The sequence below is a fragment of the Mastacembelus armatus genome, chromosome 15, assembly GCF_900324485.2.
Source record: "Mastacembelus armatus chromosome 15, fMasArm1.2, whole genome shotgun sequence".
Lineage (NCBI taxonomy): Eukaryota > Metazoa > Chordata > Actinopteri > Synbranchiformes > Mastacembelidae > Mastacembelus > Mastacembelus armatus.
In genome coordinates, this window is record NC_046647.1 from 6,990,420 (window position 1) to 7,008,931 (window position 18,512).

The 18,512-nt window shown below is 40.0% G+C and overlaps 1 protein-coding gene across 1 annotated transcript; it reads left to right on the forward strand.

Moving 5' to 3' along the window:
• The first annotated feature begins 15,809 nt into the window (after positions 1-15,809).
• Positions 15,810-18,511, forward strand: nanp (N-acetylneuraminic acid phosphatase). Its single transcript, XM_026309749.1, has 2 exons — positions 15,810-15,947; positions 17,603-18,511. The coding sequence occupies exons 1-2, from the start codon at positions 15,858-15,860 to the stop codon at positions 18,242-18,244; spliced, it is 732 nt and encodes a 243-aa protein (XP_026165534.1). The 5' UTR covers positions 15,810-15,857; the 3' UTR covers positions 18,245-18,511.
• The last annotated feature ends 1 nt before the right edge of the window (position 18,512 follows it).

The following is an 18,512-nucleotide window of genomic DNA, read 5'->3' on the forward strand; positions in this document are numbered from 1 at the left end:
ATGAGGAGATTGAGCCAGAGGTCGACTTACAGGGTATCTATTGGACCATAGTCTGGGCTGCTGTTCCAGATTACAGATGTGGCTCCATTGCGGACTCCACTATTCTCTAGCTGTTTTTGGGTCTTCAGCAGTTCTTTGGACTGCAGGTTTACATTCATCTGTGTTTTTTTTTTCTTCCTTACATCTTGGAAAGACAGGCACAGTGAATCTACTTCATCTTGGATGGTTTTGATGTTGTCCTGATGCAGATTAAAGGAAAACTTCATAATATGTAGTTAGCATTAGAAGCTAACTGCTGACTCCACTTTGACTCATTTCGCTGAACCTTTGTTGCTCTGTTGAAACACTCCGGATTGGAAAAATCAGGATTACACTGAAACGGACAAATGGCTGATGGAAGTAAGACTGGATCTGCATAGTTATTAAGCTTTTGTCCTGTGTGTTATTACCTTCATTTGGATGAGGAAGGTATTTAGAAAAACATGAATTAACTTTCATTAAATAATAAGGAACATATAAGGACAGAATACATAATATATAAAAAATAACTAAATGTATAATTAATAAATAATACATTTTTAAGTGTCTTAATTCTAATTATAAATTATCCAATATAGATTAATTGTTTTCAGATATATTTATACTATATATTTATATATGAATGCTTTATTTATACAGCTGTGTTTATTTCCGTCTAGCTGCCCTTTGTAAAGTGCATTATAGTTGTTAATTGTACTTTATTATAGTTGTTACTATGCAACATACACAATTTTACTGTAGTATTTATTTCTATTAATTATAAATAGTTGTTTCCCTTTTTACCATTGTCTATATGTTTTCATAATGTTTTGTTTGCTGCATGTAAAATATGGTGAGTCAAGGAAAAAAAAATTATCATTTTATAAATGATACCTAATTACGAGCAGAATAGAGAGATGTGGGTGGTTTTTTGTGTAGGAAAAAAAAACACAGACCATAAGAAATAAATACCACTGTGTGATATGTTGCTATAACCTACAGTGGAAACAAACTATTTCCTCTCCACCCACATTCCCCTTCCCCCCCAAAAACTAAAAACCCCTGACAGAAATAAAATAGAGTCCCAGCGGATCAGATTCTATTGAGAGAAGGAAGGGTGGAGGAATACAGACAGAGCAGCACAGCAAAACATACCTTATCACAAGCTAAAAACTATCACGCACGCGATGCATGGGTCACTGAGTTCCTTTTTATTTGGTTGATTTAATAAAAAATGATGCCTCTGCTGGAGGAAAACAGTCTGTGTTTAATTTTTAGCTTTTGTTAAAGTATCTTTACGTTCGCTTGAAAAATTATAGTATAGTATTAAATTTACCAAGAAGCTGCTTCCTTTTAGAGTTCCTCGAGTGTAGTTCGGTGTTTCAGATCTCAGGATAAGATTGATCCCTATCAGTGATTAGATGTTGTGTTATCTGGCTTTAGTCCAACAAACCAGAGGCAACTACTGTTTATAATGTTGTTTTATCAAATTAGGAGAGACTTTAATGTCATGCAAATACACAGTTACTTTGGAATCATGAAATAACGACACTTGCATTAAAATAAGTAGTTCAAAACTTATTACATGGCTTGTCAGTTGAGCTTGTCTTCACATGCGGGTTGGCATTTTATGGCTGCAATCATCACAAAAGGTTAAAACTAAATAAATATAAATTAGAAAGGGTTAGTTATGTGCGCAAATAGGTGAAGCGCATTTATCCCCATTCTCTGTCTTTTAAAAGTATTTAGAAGTAAAACCTGGCAACTCTTCTGCTGTGGCATATTTGAATTAAAGTGGTGTATGTGACTCTAGGCTCTATATGGCTATGATAATTAATGTGAGAAAAGAAAAGTGGAGATTTGGCCCCAGTATGACAAAAGACCAGATGCTAAATAAATAGCACCACCAATAAAGCACAGTGTCCCCTCTTGTGCTGGGAGGAAACGGTCTCATAGACACACACACACACACACACACACACACACACACACACACAAAGACTCCAAACTGACTGTGAAGCAGTGGCACCAGATCTCTCAAGCATGATGTTCTCATCATGTTGCCACAACACTGTCAGATTGTCAAAGCTCCTCAGTGTGTTGCAGAAAAAGGTGTCAGCAGAAGCCCGGGTACACTCAGACAATAAATCTGAAAAGGACTGTGGGGGCATGGGAGAGTGAGCAGTGAACCAATTTGTCAGTGGTAGCGGCGCAGTGCAACGGTCGCTTTCAAAGTCTCTGAATGCTTTGAGCCTTCTCTTTGAAGAAGATGATGATTAAGATTAACAAACACATATAATAACAACTGGTAAAATGATGTGCAGTGTAAAAAGAGCTGCTTGTGGTGACAAAAACAGTGATCTGACACTACAGTTTCCTTAATCTCTACAAATTGTTTTAGCATCTTTCACCTAAAAGTTTTGGCTTCACGGCTCTCAAACTTTACTGTTCTGATCCCAAACAGCTCTCATTAGCTCCATTTTCACCAACGAGCTCTGCACTCTACTTGTTTAGCACAAAACAGCAAACAGACAAACTTGGTTACCAGCTGATTGACATAGAAAAGATTTAGCAGCTAAAACCGCAGATATCTGCTACATGAACTGCTGCAGAAAAACTATCCCCCAGCATGCTAACATTTTGTTGTGTTGGGGCAACTGGAATATGAAGACAAACTATATTCCAGTATTTCAAGCTCTAATAACTCAGACTGAACTCTAATTAGATCCTAGCTCTGATAGGTCTTGGTTTGAGTCCCTCCCTCTTGTCCAGATTGGCAGGAGGACTTTTAACTGCTCACATTCGATAAACAGATCTCATGGCCCCGTGCATCAGTGTCCATCCACTGAGAACCTCCACTTCTGTTTACACTGAGCCCATCAACTAGGATTAGCTACCTCTCATTTTCAGTACGATCACACTGGGACTAGTTAAGAAGAAATCCTCATAGCAGACCAAATCTCGTGCAACCTTCCCATGCTACCACACTGCGTACCCAGTCCCTGTGCAGCACCAGGCACCGTGGTTGCCAAGGTGCTAACAACGTTTACAAAGCACTGCCAAAATTGTGTGGGATTGTTTTGTTTCTCTTACTGAAGATTAAAAAAAAAAAAAAAAAACAGTAGTGCTGTTATTGCTTTGGTAGGCTGGCAGCGAGGTGAGAGGAGCCTGTCACTCTGGATTATTTCTGTCTCAGCAGGGCTTTGATGTGTGCTGACAGCCTCAGATAACTTTTACAAGATAGAGGAACATACACTTCCTCACTATGTTTGGATTGGCTCCCATGAACCAACAGGACACAGATTCGACTGGCAGTTGCTTTTGCCGTGCACAAGCTTAGCAGCTTTTTCAGACAGAAAAAAATAGCTGCAGCATCTTAAGCTTCTTGTCTGTCTGAGCTGTGCACACACCAAATGGCCAAAACAGCCACATTAAGTCATTTTAATTCACATTTCAGCATGTTTTCTTCCTTTCCACAGCCCAGACTCAGTTTGATCAGGCACACATGATACATTACATTTAGATGGTTTTATGAATGGTATGTGAGAAGGACTTTTTTCCAATCATAAACGTCTCTGTGTTCTGCCCCTGAGTGTTTGTATCAGCATTCTTTGTAGTTTACATTCCTGTTCGTAACCAGGTAATGGAGTGTGTGTGTGTGTGTGTGTGTGTGTGTGTGTGTGTGTGTGTGTGTGTGTGCATGTGCGTGTGTGTCTGCATGTGTGTGTGTGAGAGAGGCTGAAAGGAACACACCAAACTGGATAATCAAGGTTGTAGTGGGGCAGAAGCACACGATGCTCTGTAATCTTCTGGCACTTACAGGAGCGTACGTATGCCTGCAAACCGGTTGGGAAATTTTTCTCTGCTGCCACAAACACTTTGAAAATGCCTCAGATCAAAAAATACAAATGCTGTATGTGACATTTTGTTTATTTAACTAACTTCCTGTTTTAAAAAAATCCTTTGACTATGTCTGATTTATGAATGGCAGACCTTGCCCTTGGCTGCTCGGTAGATGGGAGCAGATGAGGGTGTTCAGTGGTAAGATGAGCTGTCGACGAGTTATTGTTACAGCGCAGCCATCACGTGTGGTGGCTCTGCCCTGACAACTCTCTGTTGCACCGTCTTCTCACGGAAAGGTTGAGTGAGGGAGGGGAGGATTTGCAGCACAGTGCAATATCTAATGAGGAATCTCTCAGAAGTGGTTACTAGAGTCTGTTATATCAGATCAACACAACAGAAAAATGAGATGAATGCTCATGGAGCATGTTTCACTGGGTCAAGGCTGCATCACATGCCAAAGTTAATGCACATTAGAAAATGAGTGAACCATTGATGAATACCATACTCTGCAAATAAGTACATGAGACTGTGCCTGTAGTCAAATCTAAGTATTTCAGACATGATTAATGTTAAACAGTGTGGGCCTGTAGACTGAATGAACAGTAGACTGGCCAAAACAGTGTCATCTTTCAAATTATACCTTTCAACACAAGCCACTTTATACAGGTGCTACCTCTTGACTGTTTCAGGGCAACGGCAACACAAAGCAGAATCAGCCGTCACTGTCTCACACATTTAAATGTTAAGTATCAGAGTGATGTAGTTAAAGCATATGTTTGCCACATGTCAGTCTCAGTGACTGCAAATGTGATACTGTGGTTTCTAGTATCAAAATTGAGAGCAAGGACAACACAAATAGAGACAAAAGGGTATTTAGAAGAAGTTTTATACAAGAGAAGAAAATGATTTCTGTTTGCATATATGTGCAGGTCATTCAAGAATCACAGTCCTGTTTCCTTTTGTTTAAAATAATATGCAGAAATAATATCACTTGTTATACAGCATAAAAAGCACATTAGTAAGCACTTGTTGTACAGACTGGATCAGGTTAGTGTTACAGTTTCATATATCTTTTTTTTTTTTTTTTTTACAACTGATTAACTTAATTCTAAGAAGCATCTTGTAAAAAGCAAAATGTCGTTGCTGGTCAGTACAATGGAGACAAAGTTCTGTTTGGTGGTTAATCTATTAATGGATCATATTGTGTCATCTGACACAAACGTATGTAGCCAATTAGACTTTTTCTCAGGATTGTGTTTCATCGACATATTTCTTACTCCTCTGTTAATTCTATCTAATAGGGTGAGACCACTTTCCTGTTATCTTATATTGAAGTTTTTAGTTTTTGCAGCTTCACCACACATGCACCTGACTAGAGGTCGAAGGGAAAACACCTGTGTGGCTATGCACAGCTTTTAATTTGTAACTACTACTACAAGTGTGAAGTAAATGTAGTAAAGTTTAAAGTCACAAATACATTTTTAAAGTGCCTCAAAATTCTACTTAAGTCCAGTACTTGAGTAAATCTGCTTAAGATCCATCCAGACATAATAATGGCCTGCTTGGCATTAATCATAATTCCCCAAATTCTTATCCATTTTGGTTGTTTTTGCACTTTTCACCAAACTTCAGAAACTGATGTCACTTAGAGACACGCACCTGCTGTCACTGGTTTAAAGTCCTAGCAAATATTGGTTGATTTTGCTGATTCTCTTCTGGGCTTTTATCACATTTATTCATATTCCAGCTGTACTTCATTTGTAAACGTTAAGATTTGTGCACTTTCACTAAGAGTCATCACTCCAGTGCAATCTCTCCGCATTGACACTGCAGCCAGGCCCCCTCATACAGCTGAAAGATGTATTTAGTATTTACCGGACGGCTGCTGGTGGCACTGACAGCTTCCTATTGTGTCACGTAAGCCCTGCAACTCCAGTCAGTCAGCGCTGACATGTGTGTGCTGAATTTAACACTTTCCACAGAACTTAGTGACAGACCTTTGTTTTCTCACGTTTACTAACACGTTTCGCTAACTGATGCCAACATCTGCTACTTTCCTTCCTCCACCACAGGTTAAATATAGAAAAGACATAATGTCACAAGTTATTATTAAAACAGGGAATACACCATCAAACAGCATGGTGATGGGAATACAGTTGTTACACATTATTTTATTGCAAAGCTCAGCTACTGTTGGCCCAGAGTTTTCCATGGAGCGTACTTAAGTCTGACGTGACTGTACCTTTGTACAACAATGTCATCACCATGGATAAAATGTTTTTAGAAGCATTTAGGTGTAATAAAGCAAATTCTGTCCCACCCTGGGAAGTAAAGCAATGCATCTCAACTGGAACCTGGTGTGAAAGACTGAGAAGAAATCTCCCGTAATGATAATGATAAACTAAAACTCTGCATGTCCCGCCCACTTGCATGCACCAGTTGACATGTTACCTAAAAAAACGATTGTCTATCTGTGGAGTACGTGATATTGTCACATTTCTATTTTTAACCCTGATGTATTCGCTGGTGGTTGCCATTGTGTTTGCACAGTTGGCTGGGTTTTGTCGCTTTGATGTTTGGTTGGAAAATAACCGTCAGGCCAGGTACAGTAAACAATAATGTGGTGCCATTTTGTCTGTATCTTTTTATCAAACCATGTACAGCTTCCTGGTTCTGGATTTAGGGGGAAAAAAATTCTTCTACCTCGCCTTGCATCCATGTCTATGGGTGTATCAGCACTGTGGTATTAGTAAAGGACTGTAATTGACCAGAAAGAGGGTTGAAATATACGGACTAAGGCACCACTACACCTAATCAAACTAATCTGAGAAATGCCAACACTAGAGATGTTAACTGCTCTTCCAGACCAAGTCATTTTGATGAAAACAAAAAAAAGAGAGAGAGTTGGTCCATTTGTCCATAAAGTTTTTTTTACACTAATAAGGCAAGAACTAGTATTCATTTGTTTTATTGGTGTGTTGAAACTCTTTTCATTCACACGTCTGCAGGTGTAATAATGTAATAATGTAATAGCAGTGATGATTCAACCTTATACAACATACATATTTATTGTATAACACACAGACACATGTCATGAGAAAGATAATCCAGCCGCAGGATTAGGCAATAAGACCCAGCAATTATCTGTGCTCCAAACACACTGTTCCCCCTGCAAACCAGTCTGAGTCACTAACATCATTCCAGGAATATACCCGTGGTCTGGTCATCATTAGCTCACTAGCACACCATACCAGCCTATATAAACCCAAGTCCCAGTCATCACCATCCCAACCATTGTTGCAGCTTACTCACCATTTCTTAGTCATGGAAAATCACTTCTGCCCTAAAATCATTTTTAACATCCTGTGCTCAGGTACACAGATTCAGAACTGCAGAGCCAGAAATTCTCAGAAATCATGGACACTGCTAATGTTGATGCTGGCTGAATCTCAGCAGTTTTTCCACTGGGTGATTTGGCAGCACGGCGCTGCAGTGGTTGGCCCTGACGCTACACAGCAAAGAGGGTTTTGGGTTTGATCAACAGGGGACTTTTTGCCTGGAGAGTGTTCTCTCTGTGTCTGTGTGGGTTTTCTCTGGGTACTCCCCAACAGCCTATATGTCTCTGTGTGTCAGCTCTGTGGTGATCTTTCCAGGGTGTACCCCTGCCTTTCACCCAGTGTCAGTGGGGATTCCAGTTCCCCTGTGACCACCGTGCAGGATAAGCGACATGGATAATAATTGAAGGATGGATAGACTCAGTGGTGGATGAAGTACTTACATCCTTAACACAAGTAAAAGTATAAATACCACAGAAAAAATCCTCATCTGTTGTGTTGGCAGGCAGCATGGTGGATGAGTGGTTAGCACTGTTGCCTCACGGCAAGAAGGTTCCTGGTGTGAAACCCATCAGGGGCCTTTCTGTGTGGAGTTTGCATGTTCTCCCTGTGCTTGTGTGGGTTTTCTCCAGGTACTCTGGTTTCCTCCCACAGTCCAAAAACATGTATGTCAGGTTGATCAGTGACTCTAAATTGCCCATAGGAGTGAGTGTGAGTGTGTGAGGTTGTTTGTCTCTATGTGGCCCTGTGATGGACTGGGGACCTGTCCAGGGTGTACCCCTGCCTTTCACCCAGAGAGAGCTGGGATAGGCTCCAGCAGATCCCTGTGACCCTGGTTAGGAATAAGTGGGTATAGATGATGGATGGATGGATGGATGTTGTGTTGGCATATTGTCTTTGCCAATAGTCTTGTCAGTCTCATCTGTTCTGTGTTTTCAGCTGTAATCTGTATTGTTAAAATACTCTCTGTCGTACTGTCATTACACACACTTGTAATGGACTTGCCTCATTCATTTGAGCTGATAACTTTTCCCCCATGACCAGTTTAAGGGTACAGATGTATTTTAAAAGCAGCTAAAACAAAATTATAGTTAAAATAATCCTAAATCTTATAAGACATATATTTCATATGCATTGTAATATATGTCAGTTTCTAACCCCACCCCCATTACTTAATGTCTTTTCTGAGGAGCATATGCTGTAAGTTTATTATTATTACCATATTGTGATACGCAAACTCAGTGGGCCATAGCAGAGCTGATCATTTGATCTTCTTCAGCCATATAACATCGGATAAACACTGCCGCTCTTACCCACATCAAGGCAGACTCCACAGAGACACAGACACCTGTTCACATTTTACTGGCAAGAGGAGGTTGCTGCCTGACACAGAGAACCTCTTTCTCAGCTGTCTCATGCTGCAAACAAAGGTTCCCCTGATCCTCTGTAGCCCTGGTTAGAGGTCCTGGTCTTTTCAGCCAGGTGAGATCAAAGAAGGGTCCAGTTATTAGTCTCTCTGGGGGCCACCTGTCATCAGCCTTTATCAGCATCTGGGATCATGAGAAAATCCAGAGGAAAGACTCCCAATATGTGCAGTGTGAAATGCATTTCATCAGCTCTCCCAAACCCTTTGATTATTCCCAGACTCATCAGATATTACAGTGTCTTTTAGAATTGCTGTAAAATGTTTGTCACCCCTTTGTTTGCTCTAAATCTAAATTCAGAGCTCTTCATATATTTCCATTGTCTGCAGTGTTGTGTTAATGGGAACTGATTGGTATATTTTGGAGCATGCTTGCTTGTATTGCCAGGGAAACAAAATCCACTTGATCCAAGTATGTAATGACATAAGCTGTATAGCTGTATAGTCAGTGCTGCAAAAAATGTTTGCAGCCTTTTCCAACACCCTGAGGGAAACGATGCATGAGAAACAGCTTTACTACTGCTCCAAATGACCACAATCCCTTTTGCATTGTATTACTAATGTGTGCCACTGTGTCATTGGTATATAAATTCAAGAATTTAAAATACAGTATAGGCACAATAGAACTACATAAAGACAAACATGTATTTTCACAATAGCGGCTCGATGTTTTTATGAATCAACAGGGCAGATTATGTTAATATGTTCAACTTCACTGTCGCGTCATTTAATTACAATCAGTTTTCGTATTCATGTTGCTGCCATTAAATGGTGTTCCAGTGATATGTGACTCTGGTTTTGTAAGAGAATACTGCTTTTCCCAATGTTATATAACAGACAATTATCTAGCACTTTACACCGTGTGAGTGTGTGTTCTGTCTGTGCCTCTGTGGGTGTAACATCATTATGTTTTGTTTATTATAACAAAATGATCAAACCAGCTTTGGCAGTCTGTCTCTCACAGTTGGACGAATAGCATGTACAATAGTATGTCACAAATATTTGGCACCAGGAACAGAAACTGAGATGTTTATTAGACAGAGGAAGTGTATCAGCATGGGAACTACTGTGCATCTCTATCACCTGTACCTGTATTCAGGTGTGTTGTATAAAAATCACTTAATTTTGTTTGAAAAGACAGTTTGTTAAATGTATACTGAGAACACAAAGTGGCAAAATGCACATTATCCCTTTGAATGTATATTGTTCAGTAGACTTTCATACTGGAAAAAGAAAATGCTTTGTTCTTGATTGTATTGGCAAAGTCACTGATTGGAGGTGACAGCTGGTGATCTCAGTGAGCTCCAATTCAAGGACAGGCAGGCATGACAGACAGAATCCATATAGAGTCATGTCTCCAGCTCCTCAGTGCCAGGCCCTCCATCTGGAAGGCTCTGCGGTTGACACTGGGCATGTCATGTCATCAGCCCTTCTTCCTGATGAAGGGAAAACAAGGACTTCAAATGGAAAATGTCAACATGCGGTGCTGTCAGAGTCAAGCCGCTACACACCATCTGTTCTCTACACTCCCTGCATTCTGACATTGCACTTTATGATCTAGTGCGAGGAAACAGGGAAGTGGTTGGATTTGTTTTCTCATCCTTGAGCAGAACCCTGCAGAAGTCAGGTGGCAGGCCAGGAACAAGGACAGTAGAGGAATGAGAGGAAGCAACATGATGGCACCGATAATGGCTTCGCTTCTCAGGTTGTTAAATGTGAACAAATGTTGGTAACTCTTTATTTTACAGCTTCAAAAATTCCAACTAGTGCAAACCAGCCAGGAGGGTGTAATATTCCACAGCACAAATCTGCAGTAAATACCACATTTCCACCATTGTCACATCATCTGACGCTCTCTGCTCTTTTTAATTACATCATCTTTACATTGCATTAGTGAATAAAAACACACATTGTCATTTGCCAGTTTTCTTTACTAGTTCTGCACTGTAACATTTTATTAAATCACTGCATTTCCAGTGAATCATTTTAATTAAATGCTTAACTAGACCCACCAAAACTGTAGCTTACAAATACCTACATGTATCCACTTATATGTGTGTATTAATATGTTTAAAATGTTTTTAAGAAGGTTCCTGTGGTTTAAAACAGCCAACCTCCATGTTGGGCACCACCAATCTGGACATCTAGTCAATCATCTGAGACATTTGCGAGATTTAATGTTCAGATAGCATACCATGAAAGGAGCTCTATGCTTTGAGATTGCAGCCTTGCATGAGTAATCATCTGACACTTGATGCTGTCAATTGATTTGAAATGTCTCATCTTTCTAAATGTCCCTCCAGGGGTTTTCCAAGGCAAATGTTGTGTGCAAACCCATGATGTCTTTGTTTCTAAATCACACAGGGAAGTAGGAGCAGACCATTTCCAAACATGATGACTTGTTGGACATAAAGTCAACTCGCACTGGGTTAAAATTATATTTGGTGATTTTCAACCTCTTCTTCAACTTCTTGTTTTTGTAATTTTAGCCATCACGCATACTGATTCAAATGATAACAACAAAACCCAAGACACTTCCTTTAAGTGAGCTGATTGCTTTTGGTGTCAATGCAGCTATATTGGATCTCAATAACCTGACATATATATAAATATGGCTTGATAAGAAATTACATTATATTTCACTGTCTACAACATTACAAACGTGGTAACAGCAAGTTGTGCCTGTGTTGTGGTTTGCTTTGCGTGTGTCAGAGAGAAGCATCAAAGCCTGTGATTCACCTCATCCAGGCACCTGTCTCAGCCTGCCCCTGCTCGTCCTCATCCAGTCAGCCTGAAAATTGCACCTTTGGGATACAGTGACGAGACGTAGAATCTGTAGTACAACTCCTCTGGGTTCACACACCTCACATTGATTTACTCAAGGCCACTCGAGCCACGAGATGAGTCAGATGAAAAAGAAAGTAATCTATAAACAGTTTATGTGTTGCTGATTCTCCTACTCTGGTTAGTTTAGAATTGTGATTATGGAGAGCCCTACTACTTTATCACGTTATCACACTTTAACTGTATACAAACTGTATTGCCAACCCATAAATATAAACAGACAGAAAAGCTGCATTTTGTACCTCTTTGGCCAAAATGATGAGGTTTTGATAATACTGAGATTTCTGGCTTTTAAAACTTTAAAAAGGCAAAATAATTGTCATTAAGACAGTATGCTACAGTGTAATTTACTGTATCCTTAACTGATGTTTATGTCACACTTTATTTTGGTTGTTTATGTATTTCACTTGTAAAGAATCTGACATTACAATCAGGGTCAATGACACACCAACAATGCTAAGCCAGAGAACTGATCAGGTTTTGGGACTTGTTAGTCTTTGACAGAAATTAGTTTCCCAAAGTTCCTGATTAACAGTGTGTGATTTATTGGAAATATTATCTGTATCACTAATTTTGTTCCAAGTGATGCAAATCATAAATCTGGGATTTTTTTATTAGTAGGAATTTTTCTGTAGACCTGCTGCAGCATTAGGTGACCAATAAATAATTATTAAAAAGTAGCCATTTTAAAAATGATTTCTATTCATCATCTATGTTGCAAAAGAATTCAATAGTTATATAAAAGTTTTTATAGAAATGCCATCATATTACTTCAATATAATAGCATGTTTAAGATATAGTATGTCATCGCACTGTGACTTTTTTGTCTTTTTATTGTGTCTTACTTTGTATTTTTAATTTCTACCATGCATATTCTGGGGTGTGAGAAAAAGGTCTCCACAAGTCTGCAAGGATTTAATCTCAAGGATTTAATCTCAAACTAATTCAGACATAAAATTATTTTTTTCTACTCTGCCTATCTGTTTTGGTTTGGATTTTTCATTTGCATTGTTATTTCATACTTATGATTCTGTAAAAGCAAGGATCTCTCAACCTATGCTGTTTTTTGTTTTTGTTTTTAGTATTTTAGTCTTTCTTGTAAAGACAGCAAAGCTTAACAAGAAACACAGGCATAAAAAGAGTGAGGAGGAGGATGATAACTAAGGTTCCTGGCCTGTAGTGGGTCAGGGGTGATGCAGGTATTACAAACTGAGGTGTTGCATGTATTCCCTGAAGGCTCATTTTAACTTGAGTATAACTGGTAGTAACCACCTCAACCTTCACCTAATGTCACCTTCCCAGGGTCATGTTCAATGTGCAAATGAACCTATGCAGGGAAAAAAACTTCAACTGGAGACCAACATTTTGCCCCAGACTTAGAGCTGATTCCCCAAAATCTGACACTGAACAGATATTTGTTCCTTTAATGAAAGTAGCACACACACACACACACACACTCATTTCCAGTAACATGCTCCAGCCGTGACTGGACTGGGATTGGATGATCTTCCTTGATGTATCAGCACTCAGACGGAGGCTACTGGAAGATCTGGCAACCTGCCCAGAAGCTACGGGAGGTCTCTGAGCACCCACACACAATACTCGTCCGCAAAAGCCTACTGAGAAAATGCTCTTTTAAATTCAAGTATGAGCAGACACCATTAAGAGATGACAGAACCAAATGCAAAATACATGAATTCCAACAATGATACTGATATCTGTGAGAAGCTGCTGGACATGCAGTTTATACAAACCTTAGCAGAAAAGCATATCGCTGCTAGATCATGGAGCGTGTTGCATAACCTCTATAAGAGGCACCACTCTGCCCCAGATTATGTTGTTTTTATTTGTGTGTACGTGCAGGTTGCCAGACTCTTCTTGTTACCATGACAAGTGCCATTAGGCACACCAGTGTTTCTCTATTTAGACTGTAGTTCATACATTCCCCTGGCGTTGATAAACATCTCACATCTATGTGTGTGTGTGTGTGTGTGTGTGTGTGTGTGTGTGTGTGTACATGGGAGTTTGTCTTTGAATCAGAGGAGAGGCCTGATAGGAGCACCTTGACAAAGAAAGTACAACTGAGATAACACTTTCCTTTCTATCGCAGCAGCATCATGGCCATATTTGATCCAGATCTCAAGAATGTTCAATATTTTAAAGCAGCTTAATGACTGAAGATAAAGAATTTGGTATCATCCAGGCAATAATGACAGGCATAAGCGATATGTATGTGAGGGAATCCACATATCTTGATTTGCAAGTGGCCTGCTTGGTTCTGGTGTCACGTAGTGTGCATGACCGAGGGCTCCGTTCTCTTCAGCTTACCTTTAATCAAAACACAGGAGCAGCCCAGTCCTCTAAATCTCAAATAATAAACTCTTTCACCTGGATTACACTTCAATCCAGGCTTGGCTCAAAATTGGTCAAGTAGTGGACTTGGCTGAACCACATGTACATGCACCCACAGAGGAAGCCATAGATCAGCTGTCCCAGTTGAACATGCCTGTAAGGAACCAAGTAAGAACATAATAGCTGATAGCAAAGCCTTTTAACTAATAGAAAAATAAGGCATCTTTAATATACCCGAGCATTACCTTCCTGCTATGAAGTGGCTGTAAGGTGAAATGACACCTTTAATAATGTTCAGACAGCATTAGCAGGAGGATTCGTGCCCAGCTGAGGGATAGCGTGACTATGTGCAGCCACAGCCACCCACACAGATAAAAGAGGAATGGTGTCACGCAGACAAAGACATCAGGCCTCACCGGTCCTTCAGATGCTTGCACTTTCTTGGAAGAGTCATACAGGGACTGTTGGGGAAGTGATTTGTTTCATTTTTCTGCTCTACATCACATGGGAAATTCCATCTTTGCACTTGTAAATTCAGTCTTCACACATCCACTGTTTATGTCTCTCTTCCCTTTTAAAGGTAAAGGGTAATTTTTAAAAAAGGTGGGTTGAGTTCATTTGCTGTACGTCTGTCATTTAAACTAGCATATTCCCCCTTCGCATGCAAGCAGCAGGTGTTGTCTGTTCTGATACAGATAATAGCAGGTTAGGCCTTCACACCATTTCTTGATTTATAGTTTATCTTTGACATTTTTTTCATCCAAGGTAATTGAAATAATTAGGCCAGTCTTCTCTTAAAGAAACAAGCAGCAGAGCTGCAATCAGAACAGAGGCTGCGCTCAGGTAATGTGAGAAAGCACTGTTATTGTTTCTGAGTGAGCTTGCAGTGCAGTAGTGCAACAGGCCTGCACATTGTTGCGTGTGAAGCATTGGCCCACTGCCAAATGACAGAGCGAGTTAAAGGACAGGTTGCATAAGAATGAAGTTATGGTTTGATTTTGAAAGAGTGTGTGTCAAGGAATGTGTGTTTAAATTGGCAGTATCCTTGGTCAAGAGTCACGCAACGCATTTAATTAGGAAAGTGAAGACACTGATTGTTTTCTGCTCATTTTGATTGTCGTCACCTTTCTCAAAAAAAAAAAACGTTGGTGGGTAAACAATGAGTCACAAATAGATGGAAAACTTGTGGGTAATATTAAAGACAATGCACAGTATCTGAAACACAGTGAGATCCATCCATCCATCCATCATCTATACCCACTTATTCCTAACCAGGGTCACAGGGATCTGCTGGAGCCTATCCCAGCTCTCTCTGGGTGAAAGGCAGGGGTACACCCTGGACAGGTCACCAGTCCATCACAGGGCCACATAGAGACAAACAACCTCACACACTCACACTCACTCCTATGGGCAATTTAGAGTCACCAATCAACCTGACATACATGTTTTTGGACTGTGGGAGGAAACAGGAGTACCTGGAGAAAACCCACACAAGCACAGGGAGAACATGCAAACTCCACACAGAAAGGCCGGGTTGCGAACCCAGGATCTTCTTGGTGAGGCAACAGTGCTAACCACTCATCCACCATGCTGCCCCACACATTGATGATAGAGTCAAATAAGGCCAACTGTTGCCGTTGCTAACAAAATAATACTTCTATAGTGAGTTATAGTGCGGTGCTCTGTACAATGATTTGTCTTTATTTTTAGGTCATTGTATTGTATTTAAATACAGCTTATGGAATATTAAAAATGATAATGATGTGTACTCTAATGTACAAAAACCATCATGCACACTTTCTTTTATGTTTTACAGAGAAGATTGAAATCTAATCATTTTAATGATGACTTATAAAATTCAATGTGAGGAGCTCATTGGCAATCTTGAGAATTAACTTATTTACTAGCACTCTCTACAGGAAGGACCTTGCAAGTACCCGACATTTATTACAACTACAATTCCCATAATGCAGCGTACCCAGAAGTACTTCCGCAATTAGTATTGTAGTGGTGGACTGAATATGTATATGGACTGACCGACAATGGACACTCAGGCTGTGAAGGCAATACTGTTTGACCTGGACAACACGCTCATTGAAACCAGTCGGGCAGGTTCAGTGGCGATAGAAAAGGTGGGAAAGCTCGGATTTTCCTTGTTTACTATTTACAGTTAATTTACGTAGGTGGATCTGCTGTAATAGTCGAGAAAACTAGGACTGCGTGACAGCGTGTTTAACAACCGCACAGTAAAGTCATTTAATGTGTTCAATTCAGGCGGATTTGAGATGTGGGAGCTCAAACGTGTTGTATGTGCTGCTGCTGGTGTTCACTTCAAAGACAATGGGAAAATCCACTATTGAGCACTTCACGTGCCCAAACCTTTCTTTACTGGCGTCTAGCTGCTGTCAGCGGTCAAAGAAACTGACGTATGTGCTGTGTTTCATGGTCGGGCAGAGGTTCGGTTCCCTGAGGAACTTTTAACCAAGGCAGCCCTGACACTATGACAATAATGCAGCATGCACACTGAATCTGAAGCAGCCAAATGCAGTTGAACCGTACAGTGTTCAGTATGATATGCAGTATTGTTTAACTGCAGTGACGTGTCACAATGTCTTCATTCATCCTGGTTAGTCTGTCACCCTATCCTGCAGATAAAACCATTGATTGTAATAGTCTTATTATGGTTATATTATGGTTATGCTTGATCAGGTCTACATAGACAAAAACATTTACTCACTGTAAATGGCATCTAGGCATCTAATTTGATGTATAGTCCACAGTGTTTATTTTTTCTTTAATCTGTGTTGTTCTTTTCTAACAGGGTGCCATATACTAAGATTTGCCTGATCTTGACTATTAATGCATGGTCGCCTATATTTACACATCCTATCAAGTGTGCCGAAATGCAGCTACCTCAGGATTTTGGTGGTTTTTATGTGAGATTTAATGTTCATCCATCATCTATACCCACTTATTCCTAATCAGGGTCACAGGGATCTGCTGGAGCCTATCCCAGCTCTCTCTGGGTGAAAGGCAGGGGTACACCCTGGACAGGTCACCAGTCCATCACAGGGCCACATAGAGACAAACAACCTCACACACTCACACTCACTCCTATGGGCAATTTAGAGTCACCAATCAACCTGACATACATGTTTTTGGACTGTGGGAGGAAACCAGAGTACCTGGAGAAAACCCACACAAGCTGTTGTAGCCATTATAAAAACAGATCCATTAGGTTTGGTGATGATTCGATCATTTTTAGTCTTCTCAGTAGAGATGAAGTTGGTCTTGGTCCAATTCTTGATGTGGAAATTATGAGACAATCAAGTAAGATAGTTAATGTTTACTAGTTTAAATGATTCGTATAATAATATTGGGACCATGTTTGAGTATTAGATGTTAAAATCGGATAACTGCTTATGAGCCCCTTCATTCTTGTTGATAGGGTGACAGGAAAATATTATCCAGTGAAGTCAAGTTGGGTACAAATATATATTGTACTGATGATGACCGAGTGACAAGAGTAATACATCAGAGCTCAAATGATTTTTACCTGGACATAAGTTATCATGTGCAAGCAAATGAGAATTGTTGTCTAAAGGTTTTTTTTGTGTATTTATGTTGTTATGCTTATATTTTGTTTTTATGCATGTTTTTATTCTTGCAACAACACAAAATGCCCTCAGGTACAATTAGAATTGAACTGGATTGATTTTTATGATTTATTGCTGAGATATGTGTTTTCATTTTATTATCTGTTGTTTATTATCTATAAATCTTACAGACCAGTGATCTTTTGAGGACCACACTGGGCCTCGATGACAACACCACCCGTAAAATTTGTGACAGGTTCAAGCACAAACTTTTGCATGAGAGCTTCGACCCTGCTGCAGGCAGATCCATAGATGACGTCCGTGTGAGTCACTGGGAGGAGAGCATTCAGGAGACTGTCGGCAGCATTTCCACACCTTCACTGGCTGCTCAGTGCTACTACCTGTGGAAGAATAGTCGTCTAGAGATGCTCACTCTGTCCCCTGAGGTGTGCAAGCTCCTCAAACAGCTGCACAGCAGATACAGGCTGCTGTTGCTGACCAACGGAGAAGCTCAGAGTCAGAAAGAGAAAGTGAAGGCAGCCAAGTGTGAGGAGTTCTTCGATGCCATTGTTATTGCTGGAGAATATGTGGAGCAGAAACCATTCCTTTCCATCTTCACGTTGTGTTTCAACATGCTGGAGGTGGAGGCCCAGAACTGTGTAATGGTGGGGGACTCTCTGGACACAGACATTCAGGGGGGCTTTAATGCTGGAGTACGGGCTACAGTTTGGATCAGCAATGCAGGAGGTGCTGTGCAAGATGCGTCCGTGAAACCAGACTACACTATTCCTACTGTGCTGGGCCTGCCAGATGTTCTGGCACAACTTAACTAAGGATAACTAGCAATTGAGTTGACCAAGTAAATGAGTAGTGTCACTTTAAAAAATTGCTAGTTTTTATTATGGATACATTTTTACACTGCGACAAATGCCACTATATTTTGACATTTTAATTACATTGTGATAATACCTCAGTAATTTTACAGCAGGACTTTTACTAGTAATTAAGTATGGAGTTTTTATTTTTTTCCTTATCTAGTGCATCTGAATACTTCTCAGCACTTTTCAGTGTAGCATCAAAAGAATTAACCTCAAGAGGAAC

Excerpts from the sequence above, each read along its gene's own strand:
- nanp (XM_026309749.1), top strand. The coding sequence starts at position 15,858 with ATGGACACTCAGGCTGTGAAGGCAATACTGTTTGACCTGGACAACACG. Across the intron at positions 15,948-17,602 it reads GTTCAGTGGCGATAGAAAAG|ACCAGTGATCTTTTGAGGAC; the intron begins GTGGGAAAGCTC and ends TAAATCTTACAG.